Source organism: Bombina bombina, chromosome 1 (assembly GCF_027579735.1).
Source record: "Bombina bombina isolate aBomBom1 chromosome 1, aBomBom1.pri, whole genome shotgun sequence".
NCBI classification, from domain to species: Eukaryota; Metazoa; Chordata; class Amphibia; order Anura; family Bombinatoridae; genus Bombina; species Bombina bombina.
The window spans coordinates 549,615,334-549,637,264 of NC_069499.1; the positions used below are offsets into that span (position 1 = coordinate 549,615,334).

General features: G+C 40.5%; 1 protein-coding gene across 1 annotated transcript in view; it reads left to right on the top strand.

The window, feature by feature from the left end:
• Positions 1-21,931, top strand: part of TMEM237 (transmembrane protein 237) — a 122,208-nt gene that overhangs the window by 49,962 nt on the left and 50,315 nt on the right. Inside the window, exons 6-9 of the mRNA XM_053713287.1 lie at positions 538-661; positions 746-937; positions 7,237-7,310; positions 12,251-12,344. Of these exons, the coding sequence (XP_053569262.1) occupies positions 538-661; positions 746-937; positions 7,237-7,310; positions 12,251-12,344 (484 nt within the window). The remainder of the gene's footprint in view (positions 1-537; positions 662-745; positions 938-7,236; positions 7,311-12,250; positions 12,345-21,931) is intronic.

The window sequence follows — 21,931 nt, forward strand, 5'->3', positions numbered from 1 at the left end:
CATGTAGTGCTGTTTTGAACTGTGCTTGTCTCTCTGCATCCAGAAACCCAAGGAATGCCCCTTAATGAGATTATAGAAACATTTATCTGTCAAGAATCTTGTGAAGGACCTTGTAGCACTTACATATGCTTTTAGATCTTGCCTGTGCACAGAATTGGGCCTGTATGCTGTCATATGTTTAATATTAGTCTTTAATTTGTGTTGTCATTAGGGTCATAGGGATGCTAAATATACATGTGCTTTGGTAAATTCCATCGTAACGTTTACATGAAATATCAGCTGTATTATTTTAACAAGCTGGATGTAGAGACTTCAATATACTTCTAATTGTAATATAATCACCTCTCCTACTGTGTTCCTTTGTTCCCCAGTGGTTTTGCAGACTTGGGAAGCTAACTTTTATTAATGCCTTATTTAAGGAAAAAGAATATGAAATTACATGGCTTTTAATGTCTGTTTTATTTAATAAAGAGGCCTTTATAATTCATTCATGGTCAGAATGTGACAATAACAAATGGTTTTACTTTTTTATTACAGGGAGGTTCCAAGCCGCTGATCGATCTAGTGTAGTTAAAACGGCAGAACAAGTAGATGTATTCTTAGATGTCAAGCCAACCTGGACCAGTATGGATGTCTCTCTCACTGTACATCGTGGCTTCAGGTATGTTTACATCAGGTTTTCAGCTCTAACTGTATTAACCATGTGGATAAAGCACATATTTATATAGAATTTCATTTCTTTCAGAATGATAGGACTGTTCTGTAGTGGATTCCTTGCTGGATATGCGGTCTGGAATATTGTTGTAATTTATGTGCTTGCTGGGCCACAGCTTACTACTCTTTCCAACCTGCTGCAAGTTTACACTACTTTGGCAAATCCATCCCAGTGTTTTCTGTATTTCCTTTTGGCTCTCAGCACAGTTTCAGCCTTTGACAGGTGAGAGGTTCTAGATATTGCCGTACATAACTTAAATTTGAAATAAACTATAGTGCATTTAAAATTTTACTATAAGAATTTTCTCCAACATTGGTGTGTCCGGTCCACGGCGTCATCCTTACTTGTGGGATATTCTCTTCCCCAACAGGAAATGGCAAAGAGTCCCAGCAAAGCTGGTCACATGATCCCTCCTAGGCTCCGCCCACCCCAGTCATTCTCTTTGCCGTTGTACAGGCAACATCTCCACGGAGATGGTTAAGAGTTTTTTGGTGTTTAAATGTAGTTTTTATTCTTCTATCAAGTGTTTGTTATTTTAAAATAGTGCTGGTATGTACTATTTACTCTGAAACAGAAAAGGATGAAGATTTCTGTTTGTAAGAGGAAGATGATTTTAGCAGACAGTAACTAAAATCGATTGCTGTTTCCACATAGGACTGTTGAGATGAAGTAACTTCAGTTGGGGGAAACAGTTAGCAGACTCTTCTGCTTAAGGTATGACTAGCCATATTTCTAACAAGACTGTGTAATGCTGGAAGGCTGTCATTTCCCCTCATGGGGACCGGTAAGCCATTTTCTTAGTCAAAAACAAACAGAATAAAGGGCTTATTATGGGCTAAAAAACTGGTAGACATTTTTATGGGCTAAATAGATTGCTTTATTTGTGCATATTATTCAAATTTAGGCTAACAATTGACATTTATAATCTTGGGGAACGTTTATAAAACGGCAGGCACTGTATTGGACACCTTTTTCAGTCAGGGGGCCTTTCTAGTCATAGACTGAGCCTCATTTTCGCGCCATTAATGCACAGTTGTTTTTTGAGAGCAGGGCATGCAGATGCATGTGTGAGGAGCTAAGAATCTCTGAAAAAGCTTTTAGAAGGCGTCATTTGGTATCGTATTCCCCTCAGGGCTTGGTTGGGTCTTAGCAAAGACTGTATCTGGGACTGTATAGGGGTTAAATTGAAAAACGGCTCCGGTTCCGTTATTTTAAGGGTTAAAGCTCTGAAATTTGGTGTGCAATACTTTTAAGGCTTTAAGACACTGTGGTGAAAATTTGGTGATTTTTGAACAATTCCTTCATACTTTTTCTCATATTCAGTAATAAAGTGTTTTCTGTTTGAAATTTAAAGTGACAGTAACGGTTTTATTTTAAAACGTTTTTTGTGCATTGTTGACAAGTTTAAGCCTGTTTAACATGTCTGTACCTTCAGATAAGCTATGTTCTATATGTATGAAAGCAAATGTGTCTCCCCATTTAAATTTATGTGATAATTGTGCCATAGCGTCCAAACAAAGTAAGGACAGTACTGCCACAAATAATGATATTGCCCAAGATGATTGCTCAAATGAGGGGAGTAAACATGATACTACATCATCTCCTACTGTGTCTACACCAGTTTTGCCCATGCAGGAGGCCCCTAGTACATCTAGTGCGCCAATACTTATTACCATGCAACAATTAACGGCTGTAATGGATAACTCCATAGCAAATCTTTTATCCAAAATGCCTACTTATCAGAGAAAGCGCGATTGCTCTGTTTTAAACACTGAAGAGCAAGAGGACGCTGATGATAATTGTTCTGTCATACCCTCACACCAATCTGAAGGGGCCATGAGGGAGGTTTTGTCTGAGGGAGAAATTTCAGATTCAGGAAAAATTTCTCATCAAGCTGAACCTGATGTTGTGACATTTAAATTTAAATTAGAACATCTCCGCGCACTGCTTAAGGAGGTGTTATCTACTCTGGATGATTGTGACAATTTGGTCATTCCAGAGAAATTATGCAAGATGGACAGGTTCCTAGAGGTTCCGGTGCCCCCCGACGCTTTTCCTATACCCAAGCGGGTGGCGGACATAGTAAATAAAGAGTGGGAAAAGCCCGGCATACCTTTTGTTCCTCCCCCTATATTTAAGAAATTATTTCCTATGGTCGACCCCAGAAAGGACTTATGGCAGACAGTCCCCAAGGTCGAGGGGGCAGTTTCTACTCTAAACAAACGCACTACTATTCCTATCGAAGATAGTTGTGCTTTCAAAGATCCTATGGATAAACAATTGGAAGGTTTGCTTAAAAAGATTTTTGTACAGCAAGGCTACCTTCTACAACCAATTTCATGCATTGTTCCTGTCACTACGGCAGCGTGGTTCTGGTTCGAGGAACTAGAAAAGTCGCTCAGTAGAGAAACTTCATATGAGGAGGTTATGGACAGAGTTCACGCACTTAAATTGGCTAACTCTTTTATTTTAGATGCCGCTTTGCAATTAGCAAAATTAGCGGCGAAAAATTCAGGGTTTGCTATTGTGGCGCGCAGGGCGCTTTGGCTAAAGTCTTGGTCAGCGGATGTGTCATCCAAGACAAAATTACTTAACATTCCTTTCAAAGGTAAAACTTTATTTGGACCTGATTTGAAAGAGATTATTTCAGACATCACTGGGGGAAAGGGCCACGCCCTTCCACAGGATAGGTCTTTTAAGGCTAAAAATAAGCCTAATTTTCGTCCCTTTCGCAGAAATGGACCAGCCTCTAATTCTGCATCCTCTAAGCAAGAGGGTAATGCCTCACAACCCAAACCAGCCTGGAAACCAATGCAAGGCTGGAACAAGGGTAAGCAGGCCAAGAAGCCTGCCACTGCTAACAAGACAGCATGAAGGAGTAGCCCCCGATCCGGGACCGGATCTGGTGGGGGGCAGACTCTCTCTCTTTGCTCAGGCTTGGGCAAGAGATGTTCAGGATCCTTGGGCGCTAGAAATAGTTTCTCAAGGTTATCTCCTGGAATTCAAGGAACTACCCCCAAGGGGAAGGTTCCACAAGTCTCACTTATCCTCAAACCAAATAAAGAGACAGGCATTCTTACATTGTGTAGAAGACCTGTTAAAGATGGGAGTGATACACCCAGTTCCAATAAAGGAACAAGGAATGGGATTTTATTCCAATCTGTTCGTAGTTCCCAAAAAAGAGGGAATGTTCAGACCAATTTTGGATTTGAAGATCCTAAACAAATTTCTCAGGGTACCATCGTTCAAATGGAAACTATTCGAACGATTCTACCCACCATCCAGGAAAGTCAATTTATGACTACCGTGGATCTAAAGGATGCGTACCTACATATCCCTATCCACAAGGAACATCATCAGTTCCTAAGGTTCGCTTTTCTGGACAAACATTACCAGTTTGTGGCTCTTCCATTCGGATTAGCCACTGCTCCAAGGATTTTCACAAAGGTGCTAGGGTCCCTTCTAGCGGTTCTAAGACCAAGGGGCATTGCAGTAGTACCTTACTTGGACGACATTCTAATACAAGCGTCGTCCCTGTCAAAGGCAAAGGCTCATACGGACATCGTTTTAGCCTTTTTCACATCTCACGGATGGAAGGTGAACAAAGAAAAGAGTTCTCTGTCCCCGTCAACAAGAGTTCCCTTCTTGGGAACAATAATAGATTCCTTAGAAATGAGGATTTTTCTGACAGAGGTCAGAAAATCAAAACTTCTAAGCTCTTGTCAAGTGCTTCTTCTGTTCCTCGTCCTTCCATAGCGCAGTGCATGGAAGTAATAGGATTGATGGTTGCAACAATGGACATAGTTCCTTTTGCACGAATTCATCTAAGACCATTACAACTGTGCATGCTCAAACAGTGGAATGGGGATTATACAGACTTGTCTCCAATGATTCAAGTAGATCAAAGGACCAGAGATTCACTCCGTTGGTGGCTGACCCTGGACCATCTGTCCCAGGGAATGAGCTTCCGCAGACCAGAGTGGGTCATTGTCACGACCGACGCCAGTCTAGTGGGCTGGGGTGCGGTCTGGGAATCCCTGAAAGCTCAGGGTCTATGGTCTCGGGAAGAGTCTCTTCTCCCGATAAACATTCTGGAACTGAGAGCGATATTCAATGCTCTCAGAGCTTGGCCTCAACTAGCAAAGGTCAGATTCATAAGGTTCCAATCAGACAACATGACGACTGTTGCGTATATCAATCATCAAGGGGGAACAAAGAGTTCCCTGGCGATGAAAGAAGTGACCAAAATAATTCAATGGGCGGAGGATCACTCCTGCCACTTGTCTGCGATCCACATCCCAGGAGTGGAAAATTGGGAAGCGGATTTTCTGAGTCGTCAGACATTTCATCCGGGGGAGTGGGAACTCCATCCGGAAATCTTTGCCCAAATAACTCAATTATGGGGCATTCCAGACATGGATCTGATGGCGTCTCGTCAGAACTTCAAGGTTCCTTGCTACGGGTCCAGATCCAGGGATCCCAAGACGACTCTAGTAGATGCACTAGTAGCTCCTTGGACTTTCAACCTAGCTTACGTATTCCCACCGTTTCCTCTCATTCCCAGGCTGGTAGCCAGGATCAATCAGGAGAGGGCCTCGGTGATCTTGATAGCTCCTGCGTGGCCACGCAGGACTTGGTATGCAGACCTGCTGAATATGTCATCGGCTCCACCATGGAAGCTACCTTTGAGACAGGACCTTCTTGTTCAAGGTCCATTCGAACACCCAAATCTGGTATCCCTCCAACTGACGGCTTGGAGATTGAACGCTTGATTCTATCAAAGCGTGGGTTTTCACATTCGGTGATAGATACTCTGGTTCAGGCCAGAAAACCTGTAACTAGAAAAATTTACCATAAAATATGGAAAAAATATATCTGTTGGTGTGAATCCAAAGGATTCCCATGGAATAAGATAAAAATTCCTAAGATTCTCTCCTTTCTTCAAGAAGGTTTGGAGAAAGGATTATCTGCAAGTTCTCTAAAGGGACAGATCTCTGCTTTATCTGTCTTACTACACAAAAGACTGGCAGCTGTGCCAGATGTTCAAGCATTTGTTCAGGCTCTGGTTAGGATCAAGCCTGTTTATAGACCTTTGACTCCTCCCTGGAGTCTAAATTTAGTTCTTTCAGTTCTTCAAGGGGTTCCGTTTGAACCCTTACATTCCATAGATATTAAGTTACTATCTTGGAAAGTTTTGTTTTTGGTTGCAATTTCTTCTGCTAGAAGAGTTTCAGAATTATCTGCTCTGCAGTGTTCTCCTCCTTATCTGGTGTTCCATGCAGATAAGGTGGTTTTGCGTACTAAGCCTGGTTTTCTTCCTAAAGTTGTTTCTAACAAAAATATTAACCAGGAGATAGTTGTACCTTCTTTGTGTCCGAATCCAGTTTCAAAGAAGGAACGTTTGTTACACAATTTGGACGTTGTCCGTGCTCTAAAGTTCTATTTAGAGGCTACTAAAGATTTCAGACAAACATCTTCCTTGTTTGTTGTTTATTCTGGTAAAAGGAGAGGTCAAAAGGCGACTTCTACCTCTCTTTCCTTTTGGCTTAAAAGCATCATCCGATTGGCTTATGAGACTGCCGGACGGCAGCCTCCTGAAAGAATCACAGCTCACTCCACTAGGGCTGTGGCTTCCACATGGGCCTTCAAGAACAAGGCTTCTGTTGACCAGATATGTAAGGCAGCGACTTGGTCTTCACTGCACACTTTTGCCAAATTTTACAAATTTGATACTTTTGCTTCTTCGGAGGCTATTTTTGGGAGAAAGGTTTTGCAAGCTGTGGTTCCTTCCGTTTAGGTGACTTGATTTGCTCCCTCCCTTCATCCGTGTCCTAAAGCTTTGGTATTGGTTCCCACAAGTAAGGATGACGCCGTGGACCGGACACACCAATGTTGGAGAAAACAGAATTTATGCTTACCTGATAAATTACTTTCTCCAACGGTGTGTCCGGTCCACGGCCCGCCCTGGTTTTTTAATCAGGTCTGATGAATTATTTTCTCTAACTACAGTCACCACGGTATCATATGGTTTCTCCTATATATATTTCCTCCTGTCCGTCGGTCGAATGACTGGGGTGGGCGGAGCCTAGGAGGGATCATGTGACCAGCTTTGCTGGGACTCTTTGCCATTTCCTGTTGGGGAAGAGAATATCCCACAAGTAAGGATGACGCCGTGGACCGGACACACCGTTGGAGAAAGTAATTTATCAGGTAAGCATAAATTCTGTTTTTGTAGTGCACTTTTGTTTACAAAAGATGCCTCTGACAAACGTATCACACATTCTATGATATCTTTTCCTGTACATGTGGCTCTCTTAGTGTACACAGGTAAATTCATTCTTCTCCAATACCTGCACATCACAGAATGTGTGATTACTTTTTTTCAGCATTTTTATAAATTAATTTATAAATGCTTCTAGACAAATTTAATGTACATTTAAAATGTCACTTTTATGACCATTATATTGGCTTTATTTATTTTATTTTAAATAAGCTTTTACTTTTTTCTATTTTTGTACCAGAATTGATTTAGGAAGCATGTCGGATGCATTTCGAGGTCTTCTTGCATTGGACCCATCTGCTGTAGCTTCATTTTGTAAGTGCCAAGGAAATTCTTGGTCTTTTCTAGATTTAGTGGGCTTATTGTGTCCTAAAACTAGGTGTAAATAACTGCATGCATACGGAGCGAGATATTATATTGATATAGAACAACCAATGCACATAAACAAACAAATATTATTCATAAAGTGACAATTACGCATATGAACAATATACATGCATACATATATGTGCATAGAAATATACTGTTGTATAACAGAATTTCTATTAATTTATTTAAATATGCATGTACAGATGTACATGTGCACACACATTTATTAAACCCTTCACTACCGGGAATTTGCCCAAAATACCAAAGAATTTTTAGCATTTTTGCTATCACTCAATTTAAACAGAAATAAAGCCTTGTTTTTTTTTTAGACAACCCAAGGTAATGATCTAGGCCCAATTATGTATATTTCATGCCACCATTTCAATGCCAAATGCGATTTATATAAAAAAAAATGTTTGTTTTTTTTTACAAACTTTCGGCTAGATTACGAGTTTGGCGTTAGCCTTAAAAAGCAGCGTTAAGGGGTCCTAATGCTGCTTTTTAACGCCCACTGGTATTAAGAGTCTAGCAGGTACAGGTGTACCTCTCACTTTTTTTCCGCAATTTTTCCATACCGTAAATCCCTTTACGTCAATTGCGAATCCTATCTTTTTAATGGGATTTGCCTAACGCTGGTATTACGAGTCTTGGAAGAAGTGAGCGGTACAGCCTCTACCTCCAAGACTCCTACCGCATTTAAAATTATGGGCTAACGCTGGAACATAAAGCTCTTAACTAAAGTGCTACAAAGTACACTAACACCCATAAACTACCTATTAACCCCTAAACCGAGGCCCTCCCACATCGCAAACACTAAAATAAAAAAATGTAACCCCTAATCTGCCGACCGGACATCGCCGCCACTTTAATAAATGTATTAACCCCTTAACCGCCACACTCCCGCCTCGCAAACTCTAGTTAAATTTTATTAACCCCTAATCTGCCCCCCCCACGTCAAACGCCGCCACCTACCTACAATTATTAACCCCTAATCTTCCGACCCCAGCGTCGCCGCTACTATAATAAAGTTATTAACCCCTAAACCTAAGTCTATCCCTAACCCCCCCAACTTAAATATAATTTAAATTAAACTTAAATTAAACTAAATTAATTTAACATAATTAAATAAATTAATCCTATTTAAAACTAAATACTTACCGATAAAATAAACAATAAGCTAGCTACAATATAACTAATAGTTACATTGTAGCTAGCTTAGGGTTTATATTTATTTTACAGGCAACTTTGTATTTATTTTAACTAGGTACAATAGTTATTAAATAGTTATTAACTATTTAATAACTACCTAGCTAAAATAAGTACAAAATTACCTGTAAAATAAATCCTAACCTAAGTTACAATTACACCTAACACTACACTATCATTAAACTAATTACCTAAACTACCTACAATTAATTACAATTAAATGAAATAAACTAAATTACAAAAAAAGAATTACAAGAATTTTAAACTAATTACACCTAATCTAATCCCCCTAATAAAATAAAAAAGCCCCCCAAAATAATAAAATTTCCCTACCCTATACTAAATTACAAATAGCCCTTAAAAGGGCCTTTTGCGGGGCATTGCCCCAAAGTAATCAGCTCTTTTACCTGTAAAAAAAAATACAATACCCCCCCAACATTACAACCCACCACCCACACACCCCTACTCTAAAACCCACCCAATCCCGCCTTAAAAAAAACTAACACTAACCCCCTGAAGATCACCCTACCTTGAGCCGTCTTCACCCAGCCGGGCACAAGTGGTCCTCCAGAGGATCCGAAGTCTTCATCCGATCGGGGCAGAAGGGGTCCTCCAGACGGCAGAAGGCTTCATCTAGGCGGCATCTTGTATATTCATCCTCCCGGAGCGGAGCAGATCCATCTTCAATCCAGCCGAAGCGGAGCCATCCTCTTCAAACGAAGTCCTAACGAAGAATGAAGGTTCCTTTAAATGACGTCATCCAAGATGGCGTCCCTTGAATTCCGATTGGCTGATAGAATCCTATCAGCCAATCGGAATTAAGATAGGAAAAATCCTATTGGCTGATGTAATCAGCCAATCGGATTGAAGTTCGGTCCGATTGGCTGATCCAATCAGCCAATAGGATTGGCCTCTCATTCTATTGGCTGATTGGAACAGCCAATAGAATGCAAGGTCAATCCGATTGGCTGATTACATCAGCCAACAGGATTTTTCCTACCTTAATTCCGATTGGCTGATAGGATTCTATCAGCCAATCGGAATTCAAGGGACGCCATCTTGGATGACGTCATTTAAAGGAACCTTCATTCTTCGTTAGGACTTCGTTTGAAGAGGATGGCTCTGCGTCGGCTGGATTGAAGATGGATCCGCTCCGCTCCGGAAGAATGATGATACAAGATGCCGCCTAGATGAAGCCTTCTGCCATCTGGAGGACTTCTTCTGCCCCGATCGAATGAAGACATCGGACCCTCTGGAGGACCACTTGTGCCCGGCTGGGTGAAGACGGCTCAAGGTAGGGTGATCTTCAGGGGGTTAGTGTTAGTTTTTTTAAGGGGGGATTGGGTGGGTTTTAGAGTAGGGGTGTGTGGGTGGGGGGTTGTAATGTTGGGGGGGTATTGTATTTTTTTTTTTTACAGGTAAAAGAGCTGATTACTTTGGGGCAATGCCCCGCAAAAGGCCCTTTTAAGGGCTATTTATAATTTAGTATAGGGTAGGGAAATTTTATTATTTTGGGGGGCTTTTTTATTTTATTAGGGGGATTAGATTAGGTGTAATTAGTTTAAAATTCTTGTAATTCTTTTTTCCCCCTGCAATTTAGTGTTATTTTATTCGTAATTTAGTTTATTTTATTTAATTGTAGGTAGTTTAGGTAATTCGTTTAATGATAGTGTAGTGTTAGGTGTAATTGTAACTTAGGTTAGGATTTATTTTACAGGTAATTTTGTACTTATTTTAGCTAGGTAGTTATTAAATAGTAATAACTATTTAATAACTATTGTTATTAATCAATTTAATTTTGTTTAATTTAAATTATATTTAAGTTAGGGGGGTGTTAGGGTTAGACTTAGGTTTAGGGGTTAATAACTTTATTATAGTGGCAGCGACGTTGGTGGCAGCAGATTAGGGGTTAATACATTTAATATAGTTGCGGCGGCCGTAAGCAACGCTGGTATTACAGTGAGATGTGGAGCTAAATTTTGCTCAACGCTCACTTTTCTGAGGCTAACGCAGCCATTCAGAAAACTTGTAATACCAGCGTTGTTTAAAGTGAGCGCTGGAAAAAAAAGGCTCGTTAGCAACGCAAGTCTTTACCGACAAAACTCGTAATCTAGCCGTTTGGGTTTCTCACTGAAATTTTATACATACTGCTTGTGGAATCATGGCACAAATTATTGTAAAAGCTTCTCTGGGATCCCCTTTGTTCAGAAATAGCAGACATACATGACTTTACCATTGGTTATTGTAGGGTTAATTTTAGCTTTAGTGTAGAGATTACCCTCCCACCTGACACCTTCCACTCCCTGATTCCTCCCAAACTGCTTTCTTCCCTCCCTCAACCCCCACTGGTCACCACCATCTTAGGTACTGGCAGACAGTCTGCCAATATTAAGTTATAAGGCATTTTTTTTTTTTTTTTTTTTTTTTTCTTACCCTCCAACCTCCCTGGTCCCTCCCAAACAGCTTTCTAACCCTCACCCTCTAGTGCCTGCCATCTTAGGTACTGGCAGCTGTCTGCCAGTACCTATAAAATACCTTAAAGGGACACTGAACCAAAATTTTTCATTCGTGATTCAGATAGAGCATGCAATTTTAAGCAACTTTCTAATGTACTCCTATTATCATTTTTTTCTACGTTCCCTTGCTATCTTTATTTGAAAAGCAGCAATGTAAGTTTAGAAGCCGGCCCATTTTTGGTTCACAACCTGGGTTGTTCTTGCTGATTGGAGGTTAAATGCTGTCCATGGTGGTGAACCAAAAATTGGCTGGCTCCTTAGCTTAGATGCCTTCTTTTTCAAATAAAAATAAATTAGAAAGTTGCTTAAAATTGCATGCTCTATCTGAATCATGAAAGAAAGCGTTTGGGTTTAGTATCCCTTTAAAAATATATATTTTTTTCTTTCTTTTTTTTTTCTGTAATGTACTGGTCCCCCCACATCCTCCCTCCAGTAATTGTTGGCTAGGGACCCCCCGCATTTTTCCAGTAGTATAGCTTTCCATCCTTCTCCCTTTATTTATTTATTTTTTTCTTTGTAGTGTAGGGACATCCCACTCCCTCCTTCACCCCTCCACTGCTGGACCACCTCCCGGCACCAGCAGATGATCGTTGTAGACATTGACACACACAGTGTCAGCGTCTAATGATCTGGCATCTGCCTTCATATGGAACCGGAGCACAGATCGCGCTCTGGTTCCATATGCAGGCAGATGCCACGAGCTCAGGAGCTCCAGCTCTCGGCTGTAACTTAACTGCTGGAGCTTCCTGCAGCTCTGATGTATATATACGTTGTGTGGTACGATAAGCATAGTACCGCATGACGTGTATATATACTTGCATGGGATTAAGGGGTTAATGCTTAAACATTTCCAAAGTACCTTTAATGTAACACAAAAGAAAAATGAAGTAAGTCATGTCCAAGCATAAAGCAAAGCTACACTATTCTATTGTAGTGTGAGGTAGAAAGTCCAGACAGAAAAAAAGTGTCACTAAAGAAATCACATATTGTGCTGAGATGCACATATTTTGTCTGCTTTCTGACAACACATTTTTAAAATTTGCGGCAAAACATAAATACAAATTGCATTTAGATAAAAAGGCATTAGGCAATTATAATAAAATGTGTTTAATAATTATGTCAGACTATTTGTCATTTCAGAATCTAATTGGAAAACTTTTTTAGTGTATTTTATAGCTCTCTTTATTGCACTAAGCCAACAAATGACAAGTGACCGTATCAACTTTTACACTCCTCCATCTGACAATGGGAGCTTATGGTAAGGTTCTATCTGCTGACCTTTATTATTATAACAGAGAATTTCATGGCCCATCTTCACTTTTTATTGTATTATTTGATCCTTTACTTTGACACATGGATATCACAAAAATCTAGGGGCGGGGGTATCAACATGTAAAATATATACATGAATATACTGTACACCTACCTTGCCTTTCCAGAAAATTCATATAGTTATGTAAAATTGCTCTGCATGTCAGTGACGCACCGTATTCCATATCTATATCTTCAAGTGCTTACAGTATTCTGTAATGATAATGGTTCCCAAAAATTAGGAATAAGGTGTAATAGTATTTGAACCCTAATAATATAGAAAACACACATATGATAACTATCTGGATAAAAATGTAGCTTTCTTGCTGGCACACCCAAAGTTTAATTAGGATAAAATTATGTAGTCCTCTTAATTTGGCACTGGGTATAATTTGATTATTTTGTGCTTATCTTTCTTTTCTTTTTTATCCTTTTTTTTTTTTTTTTTTTTGAGGTTGTGAAAAATGTTACATACAGAATCATCAATATATAATAATAACATTGTGGTAAGACATACATTCTTAACGTATAAACATAGTACAACTGCAGGTCGATAATTTCTCTAGGCGTACATTCTGGAAACCTTTGACACAGAGAAAACACTACGCCCATATAGTATATAGTTTAGACTATTATTCCAACTGTCTGTGTGAGGATGTAGCAATTTACGCCATGTAACTAGTAAGTAGGACTAACAGTCTAGAATAAATTGGGCTAGTATATCTAAGGAAATTTTGTATACATAATTATGGAACCTCGATTTTATATTAAATGAAGAATATAAATAGTCCCCGCATTGCAGTGGAAAAACATACATTAGAGTAACTATACAAAAAAAGATTGAAGCAAGGGGGAGTTGGCTTTATGGTTTTTGGGGAAGGGAGGTTCAGCGGGCGAGAGACGCTCTAAGTGAGGAAAAAGGGGGGGGAATGGGAGGGCGGAGCCAGCTATAATGTCATACAAGTGAATACTTTTGGGCCTTTGAATTTTTAAGTATAGAAATGATAGTATATTGTTGTAACCCTTATGAAGCTGTTTTATAAGTCTATGGAGAAAGAGAAGGACATTAGTTGCATATGTTCAGCCTGTTGCATCTTGAGCAGATCTTGTGCTATAACATTGTTATGAGTTGGAACCTCTCTATTAGAGAAACACTAGCTAGGGTTATATAAACTGAGACCAAGTAGACTATCTCACGTCAGTTAGTTAGCTACCACGGAGAAAAATGTCCTGAACCTAGATATGTACATATCAGACTATCCTTACTGGTTAGGAGCATGAGTGATTGAGAGTGTAGACGAATATAGCGGCGGGTTATACTCCTCAAACTGGGAAGCAGTGTGTAAGAATGTTCTCGTGTATAGACCTGTGGCAAAAGAGAGACTCAAAGCGGAGTATAGCTTATGAAAATGGGCGACTGACAATATAGCTTAATACGTAGGGCGTTTAAGAAAGAGGTGTACTTTAAAGTATAACAAGCCCATTACTCAGATGAGATAAGTAAATTTTGTACCTAATAAATATATATATATATATATATATATATTAAATCTGCCAAATAACCCTATCTGGGAATATTCACTCTCAAGAGTAATATTGTTTAGGCACTATCATAAGGGATGAACAACATGAATCTGTCAGTAGCCCCCACCCATAAACCAATAGGAGGTGCTATATACCTAGAAATTTTAAATAATATTAGTGTTCTGAGCAATATTCCTAAAAAAATTGTATAAGAAAACATATGAGGTAACAAAACAAAGTAAAATGCTGAACATCCTCAAGAAGACATAAAAAACTGACATATTGATACATACTAACTATGACATTGTCACTTTTCATGTCTAAACAATGATGTAATACCTCAATAGACTCCTGCCTAACTCTACAAAACCGTACGGTAGTTAACATTCATAACCATCTCAGACCTTGAAGCGTATAACAGTAATGCTTGTGAAACTATTATGGTAACTTAGTATAACATACCTACAGACCAGCTGTAGTTATGTATTTGGGCTAAAAGACGCAGGTTACTATTCCATCCCTGTTTGATGGGTTCTTAGGATCAATGTTGGTCTTTGTTTCTTGAGGGGGACATTCTTATGTGTGGGCCTATAGAGGTTTTAAGATGTATATAATATTCTCCTATGCCCTGCTTAACATGAGTGATGGTGCATATTTAACCCTAGAGTTAGACCAAATTACTCTTCCAACGATGTGGTAATAAATCTTAGAGTAGGTTAAGATCATATTAGTATTGGTGGTGTGTTTATGTTCTATGTTTAGAAATTGTGTTCAAGATATGCAAGTCTATAAAAGTATCAAGTCTGGGGGGGCGGAGCCGGCCGTCGGAGAATATGGCCGCAATAGCTTAAAGCTCCGTGAAAGATCTTTCAGGTGGGGGCTAAAAACAACTTAAAAGAGCAAGAACACGGATGGAAACACTGGCTCTATGTGACTAAAACACCCGGTGAGTAAGCGAAGGAGAAAAATCAAGGCGACAACACCGCTTCTAATATCGCCAGTCCCGAGGCAATCCTCAACCGCGGCAAGCATCAGAATACAACCGAGGCTAGGCCTATGCTACAGAGTTGCTCCGGGGAGGACATTGAAGTTTATAACAGCGGACACATAGACCGGCCCGGAGGTAACCAGCAATTAAAAGAGACTCTGCGTGAGGTGAGACAGTTATTGGGAGACTAACTTTAATCTGAAAAAGGAGTGAAGAGGCTGTCAACAACCCTTTCTAGCCACTGTTGAACACCATATACTATTAATCGATAGTAACGGCCACTGCACATAAAACTAACTTGGCTACATCACCGAACCTACTTGTTTAACGCAGTGATTAATATACATAGACTGATTGAAATACCACAAGGCCCTGTGATAATAATATTAACTGCGTCACAGCATCCTGTCAGGATACCAGAGGAGGAAACCACTTGCAAACTGCAACTCTCACTATGACAAGTAAGCGCCTGCAACGCGCGGACAAACACCCTAAAGGGCCAAATATAAATGGGGGAAAGCTAAACAATTTCTTTAAACCCTGTGAAACAGCTTCCTCTGATGACCCTGACCCCTCTATGCTGACCGAAATAGGAGACAAAGACAGTCCATTATTGAACATGGGAGGCAATGATAATAATAGCACTATAACAAGGGCGGATCTGAAAGCTCTACCCTCTAAGGAGGATTTCTCTTCGTTCATGAATCAAGTTAGCAGAGTTATAAAAGAGGGCCTGGCAGACATTAAAAAAGATGTGGCAGATTTGGGGAACAGGGTTATACAAATAGAGGAGCAGGTGGAGGAAAACACACAATCAGCCATGTCCATGACCACAGAGCTACAATACCAAAATTCGACCATTATACAGCTGCAAGAACAGGTGGAGGACCTAGACAATAGAGGTCGCCGCCAAAACCTACGAATTCGTGGGATTCCAGAGGAAATTCAAGCTGCTCAGATCCCATCATATCTTCAAAACCTATTCAAATTCCTACTACGAACAGAAGGGGATGAGAGAGTCAGCCTGGATAGAGCGCATAGGGCATTAAGACCTAAGCCCGCAGCAACAGCACCTCCCAGAGATATCATACTTAGGTGCCACAAGTACTCAGATAAAGAAAGGATAATACAGGCGGCCAGAAAGCAAACACCAATAACCTTTGGAGAAGACTCACTTCAGATCTTTGCAGACCTTAGCCCTATCACTCTGGCAAAAAGAAAAGAAGCGAGATACTTAACATTGCACCTGAGAGACTTAAATATACCCTATAGATGGGGATTTCCCTTTTCAATCAGAGTCAACAAAGGTGACAAGACCTACATTTACAAAGATGCGGAGGATTTGGAGCCTTTTTGCGCTCAATTGAACATTCCCCAGCCTGCTCTACCAAAGCTCACTGATGACAGAAATGATCGACATTTACAAAAAACATCAGTCCCTAAGCCACAAAGACAGGAATGGTCTCTGGTGGCGAAGAAGAGACGAAGACCTTCTGCCCCTCAAGCAGATACACCGGGTCATTCACGGGACTCTTCCTGAACATTAGCATTAATCACCAGTGTGAAAGAATAAGTATTATCTCTTGCTCAAAAATATAGAGTGCTGAATTGATAACCCTAATTAGTTGTTATTTTACAAATGTTATGCTTACTATTCAATTAGCCCACCTAGAGAGATTGGCATCTCTGAGTGCCTTCTAACCCCCCCCCCATTTTTTCACGGAGTTGGATATGGATGTACCGATCACCCGGGTCACCATACTGGCCTGGTGGTTGTTCCATAGACTAATTCCCTTGGTTAAGGAATTGTTTAGTTTATTGTGTTTTCATTCTATTTACTGTTGTGTATGTTCTAACTTTGTGCTCACATTTTCTAGTGTACCAACTGCTGGCAGTATGTGCCTTTTGTTTATCTCATCAAGCATCTTCTTTTTCTATATAACCCTTTGTGTTCAGGAGGGGACCTCCGGGGCAATTCAGGTAAGCTCAAAAAACCACTACAGTTCACACATTAGACACCAGGAGAATGGCTGACCCTCTGATTAATATTGTTACCCAAAATGTTAAGGGATTAAACTCTCCCACAAAACGCTCCATAGCCATGAAAGCTTTAGCGAAGCATAAAGATTCCATAATACTATTGCAGGAGACTCATTTTGTTAATGGGGAGGAACCCAAATTTAAATCAAAAGATTTCCCAACGGGGTATTTTAACTCTCATAATGCTAAAAAGAATGGGGTGGGAATTCGGTTTCATAGGAGTATACACTTTCAATTACTAAATAAATTAACTGACGCTGAGGGTAGAATCCTTCTGTTAGTGGGGCTCTTATACAACAAACCAATCACAATAGTAAATGTCTACGCCCCCAATAGCAGACGGCAAAAATTTTACAAACACCTTCTAGACTTAATTTTAGAACACAAGAAAGGTCTTCTGATATTGGGAGGAGATATGAATGTGACAATAGACTCCACACTGGACACCTCTAAAGGTTCATCCCTCTCTGACACGAGACCCCCGAACGCAGTCCTTAAATGCTTAGAGGTCCTAGGATTATTAGATTCCTGGCGCATCTTACACCCTACTCAGAGGAATTACACGTTCTATTCCCACCCATGGTCGGTATACACTCGTATTGACCACCTCTATTTAGACAGGGCATACATATCACAACTTAGGGAAGCAGACATAACACCCACGGTCTGGTCAGACCATTCAGCGGTTTCCATGCAACTGGTCTGGCCAAACAAGCCGAATACACAATTTCTGTGGAGATTGGATAATTCCCTACTCCACTACCCAACCTCAGAGAAACACATTCACCAAGCGTTGACGGAATATTTCCAAGTTAACCAGACACCAGGGATGGCTCCAGAATGCTTATGGGAGGCACACAAAGCTGTGATCAGGGGGGAATGTATTAAACTGTCAGCTCACAGAAGGAGGTTGTACAATTCTGAAATAAACAGATTAACTTCTCAAATATACCACTTAGAACTACAACATAAAAATAACCCCAAGGGACAAACAGAATATGTTCACCTAATGAAGAGTAGACATGAACTAAATGCCATTTTAACGAAAGAATCACAAAGGAAAGCCCTCTCACTTAGAAAGACATATTTTTATGAGAGTAACAGGGCAGGCCCTTTCTTAGCAAAATTACTAAAGGCCCAAACAAGAGCTTCCCAAATAGATAAACTCCACACCCCGGACAACAGACCTATATACGACAGCAAAGAAATAGCTAACCTCTTTGGGGACTATTATGCTAGGCTCTACAACTTAGACTCAGACACCTCTCCAGAACATCAGAATCGAATGAGAGAATATATCGAACAGGCTAATCTCCCTAAATTGACCCAAACACAAATTGACAAATTGGATAGCCCCATATCAAAACAAGAAATACTAAAAACAATAAAAGAACTCCCCACAGGTAAAAGCCCAGGACCGGACGGTTTTACAAACATCTATTACAAGAAGTTCAGGCACATTTTAGCTCCCCATCTTCTTTCTCTTTCTCTTGTTAAGTGTATCCAGTCCACGGAACATCCATTACTTATGGGATATTAACTCCTCCCCAACAGGAAGTGCAAGAGGATTCACCCAGCAGAGCTGCTATATAGCTCCTCCCCTAACTGCCATTACCAGTCATTCTCTTGCACCCAACGAATAGATAGGATGTGTGAGAGGACTGTGGTGATTATACTTAGTTTCATACCTTCAATCAAAAGTTTGTTATTTTATAATAGCACCGGAGTGTGTTATTCCTTCTCTGGTAGAATTTGAAGAAGAATCTACCTGAGTTTTTCTATGATTTTAGCCGGAGTAGTTAAGATCATATTGCTGTTTCTCGGCCATCTGAGGAGAGGTAAACTTCAGATCAGGGGACAGCGGGCAGATTAATCTGCAAAGAGGTATGTAGCAGCTTTTATTTTCTGACAATGGAATTGATGAGAAAATTCTGCCATACCGATATAATGTAAACTCAGCCTTAAATGCAGTAGCAGCAACTGGTATCAGGCTGTCATGTATGTATATTTTACACTTCAGTATTCTGGGGAATGGCACTTCACTGGAATTATACTGTATGCATAAAACTTTAGCCTAATTTGCAGGGACTAGCAACAGGCTTTTTAATAACACTCAATTTATTAATGTTAAACGTTTTTTGCTGGCATGTAAAATCGTTTAATTTTCTGAGGTACTGGGTGAAAAAATGTTTTGGGCACTATTTTTTTCCACTTGGCAGTCGTTTTATTTAATTTATGACAGTTTACTGATCTCTCTCACTGTTAGCTATCAGGGTTAGTTATCCTTTGCTAATGGGAGCAATCCTTTGCTAAAATTGTGTTTTTTACAAAGATTTGATGCTATAACTTTTCAGTTTATTAATTTTCAACTGTCATAACTTTTTCTGTGCTTCTTATAGGCACAGTACGTTTTCATATTATAGTAAATTACTTGAAAAGTATTTCCAAGTTGCTAGTTTATTTGCTAGTGTGTTAAACATGTCTGATTCAGAGGAAGATATCTGTGCTATATGTGCTAAAGCCAAAGTGGAGCCCAATAGAAATTTATGAACTAATTGTATTGATGCTACTTTAAATAAAAGTCAATCTGTACAAATTGAACATATTTCACCAAACAACGAGGGGAGAGTTATGCCGACTAACTCGCCTCACGTGTCAGTACCTGCATCTCCCGCTCGGGAGGTGCGTGATATTGTAGCGCCGAGTACATCTGGGCGGCCATTACAAATCACATTACAGGATATGGCTACTGTTATGACTGAAGTTTTGGCTAAATTACCAGAACTAAGAGGTAAGCGTGATCACTCTGGGGTGAGAACAGAGTGCGCTGATAATATTAGGGCCATGTCAGACACTGCGTCACAATTTACAGAACATGAGGACGGAGAGCTTCATTCTGCGGGTGACGGTTCTGATCCAAACAAACTGGATTCAGATATTTCAAATTTTAAATTTAAGCTGGAAAACCTCTGTGTATTACTAGGGGAGGTGTTAGCGGCTCTGAATGATTGTAACACAGTTGCAATACCAGAGAAAATGTGTAGGTTGGATAAATATTTTGCGGTACCGTCGAGTACTGACGTTTTTCCTATACCTAAGAGACTTACTGAAATTGTTACTAAGGAGTGGGATAGACCCGGTGTGCCGTTCTCACCCCCTCCGATATTTAGAAAGATGTTTCCAATAGACGCCACCACACGGGACTTATGGCAAACGGTCCCTAAGGTGGAGGGAGCAGTTTCTACTTTAGCTAAGCGTACCACTATCCCGGTGGAGGATAGCTGTGCCTTTTCAGATCCAATGGATAAAAAGTTAGAGGGTTACCTTAAGAAAATGTTTGTTCAACAAGGTTTTATATTGCAACCTCTTGCATGCATTGCGCCTGTCACGGCTGCAGCAGCATTTTGGTTTGAGTCTCTGGAAGAGACACTTGAATCAGCTCCATTAGATGAGATTACACACAAGCTTAAAGCCCTTAAGTTAGCTAACTCATTTATTTCAGATGCCGTAGTACATTTAACTAAACTTACGGCTAAGAATTCCGGATTCGCCATTCAGGCACGCAGAGCACTGTGGCTAAAATCCTGGTCAGCTGACGTTACTTCTAAATCTAAATTGCTTAATATACCTTTCAAAGGGCAGACCTTATTCGGGCCCGGGTTGAAAGAAATTATCGCTGACATTACAGGAGGTAAAGGCCATGCCCTGCCTCAAGACAGAGCCAAACCTAAGGCTAGACAGTCTAATTTTCGTTCCTTTCGTAATTTCAAAGCAGGAGCAGCATCAACTTCCTCTGCACCAAAACAGGAAGGAGCTGTTGCTCGCTACAGACAAGGCTGGAGACCTAACCAGTCCTGGAACAAGGGCAAGCAGGCCAGGAAACCTGCTGCTGCCCCTAAGACAGCATGAATCGAGGGCCCCCGATCCGGGAACGGATCTAGTGGGGGGCAGACTTTCTCTCTTCGCCCAGGCTTGGGCAAGAGATGTCCAGGATCCCTGGGCGTTAGAGATCATATCTCAGGGATACCTTCTAGACTTCAAATTCTCTCCCCCAAGAGGGAGATTTCATCTGTCAAGGTTGTCAACAAACCAAATAAAGAAAGAGGCGTTTCTACGCTGCGTACAAGATCTTTTATTAATGGGAGTGATCCATCCGGTTCCGCGGTCGGAACAAGGACAAGGGTTTTACTCAAATCTGTTTGTGGTTCCCAAAAAAGAGGGAACTTTCAGGCCAATCTTGGATTTAAAGATCCTAAACAAATTCCTAAGAGTTCCATCGTTCAAAATGGAAACTATTCGGACAATTTTACCCATGATCCAAAAGGGTCAGTACATGACCACAGTGGATTTAAAGGATGCTTACCTTCACATACTGATTCACAAAGATCTTTACCGGTATCTAAGGTTTGCCTTTCTAGACAGGCATTACCAGTTTGTAGCTCTTCCATTCGGATTGGCTACGGCTCCGAGAATCTTCACAAAGGTTCTGGGTGCTCTTCTGGCGGTACTAAGACCGCGAGGAATTGCGGTAGCTCCGTACCTAGACGACATTCTGATACAAGCTTCAAGCTTTCAAACTGCCAAGTCTCATACAGAGTTAGTACTGGCATTTCTAAGGTCGCATGGATGGAAGGTGAACGAAAAGAAGAGTTCTCTCTTTCCACTCACAAGAGTTCCCTTCTTGGGGACTCTTATAGATTCTGTAGAAATGAAGATTTACCTGACAGAAGACAGGTTAACAAAGCTTCAAAATGCATGCCGTGTCCTTCATTCCATTCAACACCCGTCAGTAGCTCAATGCATGGAGGTGTTCGGCTTAATGGTAGCAGCAATGGACATAGTACCCTTTGCACGCCTACATCTCAGACCGCTGCAATTGTGCATGCTAAGTCAGTGGAATGGGGATTACTCAGACTTGTCCCCTACTCTGAATCTGGATCAAGAGACCAGAAATTCTCTTCTATGGTGGCTTTCTCGGCCAC